Source organism: Oryzias latipes, chromosome 7 (assembly GCF_053564925.1).
Source record: "Oryzias latipes strain Hd-rR chromosome 7, Olatipes_Hd-rR_3.1".
Classification (NCBI taxonomy): domain Eukaryota; kingdom Metazoa; phylum Chordata; class Actinopteri; order Beloniformes; family Adrianichthyidae; genus Oryzias; species Oryzias latipes.
The window spans coordinates 13,613,733-13,622,836 of NC_136243.1; the positions used below are offsets into that span (position 1 = coordinate 13,613,733).

General features: G+C 39.2%; 1 protein-coding gene and 1 long non-coding RNA gene across 2 annotated transcripts; one reads left to right on the forward strand and one right to left on the reverse strand.

Annotated features, from left to right (window-relative positions):
- Positions 1-3,705: 3,705 nt before the first annotated feature.
- Positions 3,706-8,797, reverse strand: slc48a1a (solute carrier family 48 member 1a). Its single transcript, XM_023956836.2, has 3 exons — positions 8,314-8,797; positions 5,390-5,557; positions 3,706-5,283 (listed from the first exon to the last, which is right to left on the reverse strand). Exons 1-3 carry the CDS (start codon positions 8,441-8,443, stop codon positions 5,147-5,149), a joined length of 435 nt encoding a protein of 144 aa, XP_023812604.1. The 5' UTR covers positions 8,444-8,797; the 3' UTR covers positions 3,706-5,146.
- Positions 6,843-7,251, forward strand: LOC144994058 (uncharacterized). The gene is made up of 2 exons (XR_013657439.1): positions 6,843-6,976; positions 7,076-7,251. It is a non-coding gene; the product is annotated as an uncharacterized LOC144994058 (long non-coding RNA).
- Positions 8,798-9,104: the final 307 nt, after the last annotated feature.

A 9,104-nucleotide genomic window follows, 5' to 3' on the forward strand; every position in this document is an offset into this window, starting at 1 on the left:
CCTTTCAGGGAAATTAGCAGCTGCCAAGCAATGGCTCTGATTTCATGCAGAAACAGGGGAAGGGAGCTACGATCTTTCATGAAGTCAAAAAGGCTTTGATCCAACATTTCGAAAACGATGCAAACATGGCTGTTGTAGTGGAACCATTCCACAAACTTCACCAAGCTGTATTTATGAGCGTCAAGTTTGGAAATCTCAGTCAGGGCTTTAATTTCATCTTTTGCTGTGTCATTAAAACCATTTTTGATGATTTTAATGGCCACTTCTTTGTTTGTTGACAGATTTGTGCATTTTGCCACTTTTCCAAAAGTTCCTTCACCAAGAAACCTTTCTACAAAATAGGCGCCTTTATGGCCAAGAAGAATGATGTTTTCCAGCACTTCAAATGAACTCTCAGTCATGATTTTTCCGATTTCAAGTACAAGACGGAACAAAAGTAAATCTTCAGGGTGTGGCGATAAAGCTCACAAAGAAATATGTTTTTCACAAAAAGGGGGGGTTTGAACGTCACAGAAAACCTGCTGGGCGTATCATACGGCTGCAAGGAATTCTACAAAGTTGATGTCAGTTTTAGGGTCTATATATCGACTTTTCTCTGATGACATCATCGCTGCCTAATCCAAGATCAAAGCCAGTTACTGCACCTAACTGTCAAAAAAACATCATATGTCATCATATGACGAACATCATATGTCATCATATGACAAACATCATATGTCATCATATGACAAACATCATATGTCATCATTGGTCAAACATCATATGTCATCATTGGTCAAACATCATAAGTCATCACATGGTAAACATCATATTATGTCAATGACATCATTGCAGTGTAGCACGGACCGGTCACGTGTATGACCCCCCCTCCTCCTTTTTTTTCTTTGACCAAATTTCGATTTTATTTTTTTTTAAGTCATTGAAAAAACTGTCTTTTTAATAGCCTTTAGTTTTTAAGCCTTAATAACAACCTGTAGTTTTGTTTTGTTTTTTAAAGGGGACCTTTTTTTATTTCAGAGACTTTGTACAAAATACTTTTGCTTAATAGAATAAAATCAGAGAATAGAAAGCGCGCGTGTATTGTCTTCCTTTTATGTCCTCAGAGCCAGAAAAATCTCAGTCATTGATGGGATGTGACTGTCAGAGAGTAAAGCGTTCTGCTCGCAGCTCCATCGTGTGTTTTTGTAGAGAAAAGTCATTTGGATTGTGACCCTGCGACAGACTGGCGACCTGTTCAGGGTGTCCCTGCCTTCGCCCATAAGTGGCCGGGATCCGGCATCCCCGTGACCCCGAAAGGGAAAAAACGGAAGAAGATGAATGAATGAATATTTAGAATTTTTAATTACCAATTGCTTCTTCAGCTTCAGTGCAGATTATTTGTTGTTCTACAGGTAACCACGTGTGTTCAAAGCTAACTTTTATCTGTGCGTGCAAAGATTTCGTTCACTGTAAAGGCCTCAAAACGATCTTCTTCAAACTTCACTTTAATCCTGTAAGATGTTAGTTTAAAAAAACCTTTATGGGAGCAGGGAGGCAGGGACGAAATCCTCATCTTTTTAGGCAAACCTTCATTTATCCTTTGTCACCAAGCTCCTTGTCCCTGATGTTGTAGTTTTTACATGAGGTCAGTTTGCTGGAGAAGAAAGCCCATGACTGTTATCAGAGTCAGAAAATTATAAGAGCACAAAACTGAAGGAATTTTATATCTTTGTGGTCCTCATTTCTCCTAGGCTTTTATCTTATCTTTATTTCATTGAAGGTTTTCTTACAGGTTTACTGTGTGGGGTTCCCATACTTTGAATTTCAAAGGGCCTTCCTGAACATTGCATATGTAAAGAGGTTGTGATGCTGGAGTTTCGAACTCATCCCCTTCAGGAGAAAACGGTCTTTGATCTTCTGAGGCCATTTGGTTGTAGGTCTGACTTGGATCATAAATCAGTCATCTCTGAGACTGATTCCATCCCTGGGAACCGCCACAGGCATCTGCTCACGTGTGGGGAACAAAGGTGTATTGTCTACTGGATGCTAGAAAGATCCGGCCACATGTGGGGGACCACCTGATGAGCCATTTGATTGCGGGACCATGTCAGTCTGGGAGGTGACTTCCGACGCGGGAAACGGATGCTGACTCCTAATATGGACTGACAGAAGTAGGCAGGCTCCCTGCCAGCCAATCCGAGCGTCCAGAGGAGGAGTCTGGACACCATGCTGTGTTACGAAGGAGGAGGCTGAAACCGACATGATAAAACAGCTGGACGGAGAAGCTTCCTTTGTTCCCAACAGGCTGACACGTTAAGACGTTTGTAATTTGGCGCTGCGTAAGCTCTGAAACTTTGGGAACCCAGATGATCTGTTTTATTTTGTTTTACTCTGTTTTTAGAAATATTGTTAGGGAATAAATTTGTTAAACTTAATCCGGTCGAATCCCGTTGTTTTTCTCCTTCTCGACTTTTTTGAACATGCAACAAGGAAAGTAATCTCAAAGCGACAGATTATTTTCCTACAGAACCCACAGCGGAGTCTGATGCGTCCACTTCTACAACAAATGGCTTTTCAGGGTCATCTTGGGTCAGAATTGGTGCAAAAGAGAACTTGTTTTTGAGAGAACTGAATGTGCCAGAGACCAAAATGTATCCAAGAAAGGTGATTAAAGGAGAGTGGAGCTCATGTTTTTCTGCTTTAATGCGCAAAGAGTTGTCAACAGATATGATGAACGTAGTCGGACTGATTCTTGGAGAAAATCAAGATCAAGGTATACAAAAACAAAGCGGTACAAAAAGCCATGAAGAACGATGTTCACCATGACTTAAAAGGCTGTGGCAGAACCAAGCATTTCAAATGATAAAAGCCACTCATACATAAGCATTGATCCAGCTTTATGGTTGTAATGCTCATGTTTTCATGTATCAAAGTCCAAATATTTTACAGAGCACTGTAGGGAATCGAACCCTAACCTGCTAAAGCAGGCATACCATTATCAGTGTCTTTATTTTTTACCCCTTGTGCTATCCTAGGCGCTTTAACATTGGGAGTTGGGTCATCTAGACCCACTAGACAGTGCGCTGAACCTTTTTTCTTCAATTATTTGTGATCCTCACTGGTGTCCATGGATTACATGAAATCTTTCCACCTTTGTCATGGTAGGGAGAACACGTCAATCTAAGGGTGGGGTCATCTAGGATAGCACAAGGGTTAGACCAAACATGAAAGGAACCTAGGATAGCCTTGTGCTTCAACCAGGTTACAGCTTACTGGACTGTCTCCAATTCCTTCACTTCCTCCCCGTCTTCACCACGATTCCCGAACTTGACACTTTGACCTTGCTGGACCCAGAGTTCTGCAGGTGTTCCTGCACTCGTGCCTCCATGAACTCCAGCTTGACAGAGAGCAAGAGCTTGTTGGTGCTCCCAAACATCCTTTCATGTTTCATGAATCCTTATCATCTTTATTAGTATTACTTTTAAAGAAATAAATAATCCCTCATAACTTTTAGGCCAATTTTTATTTCATTCATTTACATATTATGCCCTAATGGATCAAATCTGAGAAGAAACGTGTATTTAATGTGTTAGTACATTACCTTAAAGTCAAAAACACTTACAAAATAGTATTTAAAAAATGCCAGCCTTTTCAGATGCACATTTCATTTACATTACAAAACTTTAAGGTTTTTATGAAATAGTTTAACAGTGACAAACTGAAAAGGGCAGTTTATACAACACTTTTATTTTGTAGGGAGACAATACATCATGAACAACAAGCATATCTGATGTTTTTGGTTTTTATGTACATGTAGTTTCTTCACATTCATTCATCAACCGCAAGTCATACTTTGACATAGTTCATGGTAACATTAAAATTATTTAAAAAATAACTAAAAGTGGAAGTAAAACATTTCAGAACAGTTGTACTTTGACCTACACATTCCTAGAGACTGGAAAAGGTGATGGATATGTATGAACAGCTCGTCAACATGGAAGCAGAGAGACTGAAATGACAGCGGCTTCATCTTTTTGTCAGAAACGGTGTGCAAAACAAGCACATCCACGTCTTCAACTAAAGTGCAATTATTGATCATATCAATTGAGTTTGCTATAAAAGAGGAATGTCAGAGGATTTAGTGACTGAGAAACACATCTCTCCTCAGTGCAACAATAAAAGCACATTTGTTACAACTTTTTTTTCCCCCCAAACATGATCGACACAGGAAAAAAAATTATTTTTCCAATTAAAAAAAAAAGCCATTTTAATCGGGAGTGGCAAAAAATAAAATCAATACAAAATTCTATATCAACACTAAGATTTTTTTAAATGCACTGTTTTCAAAGCAAACACAAGCAGGATGAGTGAGAGTGATGACATAAAAAAAACAGCTCCAGCGAAGGTTAGTGAAAATAAAACCACAAGAAAAAAATTTACGTGGTGGATAAAAGTCACAAACTGAAAAACCAGCTGCAAATCAGCATCCCTAAAAAATTGCACGTTCAGTTACCGACTGAAACATAATCAGAGCTATTCACGTCTTGAAGAGTCACTTTCACAAAAGCTGAAGTAATCTCCACTCGCATATAAAGGTCTAGGTGCAGCTTGTGGCGTAGTGTGAGTCTTAAAGTGTGCATCAGTGGTTTTTTATTAGATAAAAACAGACATTTTCGGTGTTGTCATCAAAGTGTTCACACTTTTCAGAAAGACTCAAACGTCTGCTCTTTTTAAAGTTTGTCTTCAAACTAGCAAACACTCCTTTGTGTTGTCGCTTTCTCACAGCACCTTTGTTTTGGTTTAGAGAAGTCAGAATCACTTCGTTTGACAAATACAAGTATTTTCACAATAAGATATTGCAAAGATAAAATCAGACCCTTCATACGAAGCTTTTTTGCCTTCTGAAGCAGTTCCAGTCTTTGGAGCTGTTGCTCTCGACGTGAATCTAGAGTACAGGTTTACAACAAAAACACAAGCTACGAGGAAAAGAAAGCGCTTGTTTAGCAACTTAAACGAGTAACTCCATGTGATTAAAGTCAGGGGACTTGCTTAAAATCCACCCTCATTTGATTTTCTTTTTTCCCCTTCAATCTTTGTCACAAACGTCTGGATCAACGCCTGCTAAAATCCCTCAATGTCCTCTGCAAGTCTATAAAATCACTGCTCTTCAGAAATCACTGAGGATGCTGATGTCTGCAAACTCCTGACGGTATCTGTAGGAGTACAACGCCAGGAGGAAAGACCACTTTAGGGTCAGGAAGCTCCACACGCAGGACAGGTAAAGGCTCCTGGGGTCTGTGAGAGCTGTGGGGAAACAACAAACACAGAAGTTAGTGATCTTCCACTGAACCTAAAGCTTTTGATTTTATTATTTTTGCTTACTCTAAATCAAATCGACAGAAAGTCTTACACTGCTTTTCTTTAATCGCCAGACTTAGAAATGTGAAGAAGGCGGCGAGGGCCAAAGCCGAGAAGGTCACCCCGACGCAGATGAAGAACCGCAGACCTTTGAGCCAGGTGCGCCAGTAGTCCTGAACGTACATGATGTGTGTGACGAGAGCCCAGAGAGCTAGAACTCCTGTCAGAAGGAAAAAAATGGAAATACTTTTTAAAATAAGGAAGGATTTTAGTGAAGCTAAACCAGCACAAAGCAATGAAAAGTCCAGAAACATGCCAACTTAAAACACTGAACTCATCTAAATTTCTGATTCACTTCGAAAAACAAAAAAAATCTAGAGATGAAATAAGATCTTTTTTTGGTCAAATTCCATCTTAATACATGGACACTTTATCTAAAGAGACTTGCTCAGGAATTGCAGAGACAAATAAATTCAGATAGTCGATGTTTGAGTTCTTGCGACACCGATAGATTGGTCAGTCAGGTATTTCATTTTTAATTCAGGAAATATTAACCTAGTTTGTTGTTGACACACTAAAGAGATTCTACCAAAAGTCCCACTACAATCATCTTTGGACTTATTTTAAAAGCGTTCCCAGTGGTCTTTTAATTATGATTATATATATATATATAACTTTAAGCTGAAATTAAAAAAAAAAAAATCTGTGTCGTTTTCTAGGACATAGTTTCTGCAGAACAGCAGGAGCTCATTAAAAATTCACTTCTAAATTGCGCAGTTGTTTCCCATCATTCCTCTGTTTATACGCTCTCCCGCTAGCTAACACACAACCCCAGGTGAGTTAAATAAGAGCTATCCAGCCGAACGGTTTTGAGCCAGATAGGAGCTAAAATGAGGAAAACGAAGATGTACATGGATCCATTTGTCTACAAGTGGCTGTATCGGACCACAGAGCTTGTGGCCCCCGCGATTGTAGCGTCTACGTCACAGCTACAAGCTTTTATAAATCACTTTTTTTGTCTACCCCTGAGTCACAATTTGAATAAAAAAACTCAGAAATGCAATTTTGAGCTTCAATTTTTTTTTTTGTCCAGCATCGTGAGAAAAATGTTACAAGAAGATGTTAAATTCACCAAAAACACAATTTTCCTTGAAGTGGGTCTTTAACATCCTGTCCAATGAATCCTTTCAAAGCAAGTAGTGAAAGAGTACATCTTGATGACATTAAAAATATGTGATACAGAAAATGAGCATTTGTGTTTTTAACTTTTTTTTTCCTTCGGGAACTTTTTGTATAACGTGTCAATTTTAAAAACTAATAATGCTAAATAGAGGCTAACATACGACGGAGTTTTAGGGCCACGGTAAGGAAAAAAAATTCTGGCCAACGTGGCGAGATTAAAGTCGTCATGTCGACTTTAATCTCGTCATGACGAGAAAAAACTCGACACAAAGTTTCGAGAAAAAACTCGTCTTGTCGAGATTAAAGTCGAAATAAAGTTTCGAGATTAAAGTCGCAATGTTGCGCGCGAGCAAAAAAACTCATAAATTTACGAGATTATTGTGGAAGTGAGCAGCACGCAGAGCAGCAGGTGAACGCCGCGCAGCAGCAGAGCAGACCGACTAAACTTTGTTAACAGGTGAGCTGAATGTTAATTGATAACGTCCCAGATGTCTGGAAGCTCATTTGTTTGATTTACAAGTTATTAAAGTTGTATTTATTGATGGTTGGTTTGCAGGATCTCTGCAGCCTGATGAAGCCGTCATCGGGTGTCCCTGCAGCTGTTTGCTTGAATCCTTTCTTCCTCCACCAAAGACAAGATCTCTACGTTTGTGTGATGCTTCCATCTGAGGAGGAGAAGCACTTTTTGCCTTTTTCAACGTTGTAATGCTAATATAACAGACTATTTTCATTCATCTTTGTTTTTTAATGATCAAACGGGTCGCTTCATCTGCAGGAGGGGGCGTATGTAACACTGTTTACTTCCGCATTGGTGATCGGATGACAGGTTCATGACGTAAGGTGACAGATGAACTTCAGGTTATGTGAATGAAAGGGAGAATAAAGGCTGCAGCGATCCTCTACACCCAAACGTGTCTCTGAGCTCCTTATTTTACATATGAAACTCCGCTTTACCGACACCGAACCCCGGAAAGACTACTACACGGAAAATAATCTGATTTTGAGTCGCCAAAAGACTCAGAATCTCTGTTTTAAACCTATAATCCGGAAATAAAGCTTCACAAAAGGCTCCACATAGTTCATCTTCAAGCGATGCTCCGATAAACAGACAACTTCGGGGTTTTCTCCTTGTTAATCTATGACCTTTTTTTCCCGTAAATTTACGAGTTTTTATCTCCTAATAAAATTTCTTTTTTTTTGGTGGCCATAAAACTCTGTCGTAAACTCTTAAATACGAAGCCACTAGCTCTCTAACATTAGCCATAACACTGAATATTCCTGAAAGACTCAGCTTCACTGCTCGCGCGCAACATTGCGACTTTAATCTCGAAACTTTATATCGACTTTTATCTCGACAGGACGAGTTTTTTCTCGAAACTTGTGTCGAGTTTTTTCTCGTCATGACGAGATTAAAGTCGACATGACGACTTTAATCTCGTCATGTTGGCCAGAATTTTTTTTCCTCCCCGTGGCCCTAAAACTCCGTCGTACTAACAGAAGAACACACTGTTTTGCATTGAAGTGTAACTAAGATGGTTTACGAAAACATGACATGCGCAAACACGTTATTTGTCAGCTAGCACGTGACGGGTCGGAGGTAAAACGTTGATTAAAAATAGTATGGTTTTTAAGGACTGTGTCAAAGAAAGCAATAAAGAAGCTACAAATATAGTATTTCTGGCAGGTCTGTGACAAAATAAAACAAAAGCTGCCGTTCGTTACCTTATTTTTATATAGTGTAAATAAAAGAAGGAAAAAACGCTGATTTATTTAGGAAATGTGTTTTGACCGTACCCGAGAGGCCTCCCATGGCCGCCGTCCATGGCTGCTTATAGGCGATATTCCAGACCACAAACGCCGACAGCCCGACCAGAGTCCCGAAAGTCGCATATCCTATGCTAATATATGTCCTATTGAATGCCATCGTGAACCGAGACCCAGTCTGGATCAATAACGTCGTTTGAGGAAACAAAAGTTTCTTTTTAACGTTTTTAAAAATGTTGTTTGTTAGCCTTGCATCAACAGCTTACACCACCACCGCATTATGTAACATCCTGACCGACACCACACTGAGCACAACAGATGAATTTCGACTGAATGCCAGGAGGGAAACGATGCTGCAGCTGATGTATAGGTAGCTTTAGCGGCTAAAAACTGACACCTTATGTTATTTAAATACGAGCGAACTGAATTTGAATGGCAAACTAAAAAACAAGGCCAAAATCCCCGAATCACCAACACTATTTATCCGACATGGAATGATAAGATCACTAACTATGTGTGAGAAAACACCACCCATGGGAACGCTGTGGCAAACACTTTCCCCGTATTTTTTAGAATTCATTTGTTAAACTTCATGTGGTATAAAATATATTATATTATTTTAAAATATTAAAACACACGATAGTTTATATATTTTAATTATTAGATATGAAACAATAATAACAATAATTTGTGCCTCAGAGTTGTCCATCACTTTAGGTAAGGATCTTTGCTTAAAAAAACTCCCAACTTTTTGATATGCTTCCCCTAGTGGAAGAAATGGAAACGGCAAGTCCAGAACCACATCATGCTGAGTGGTGCTT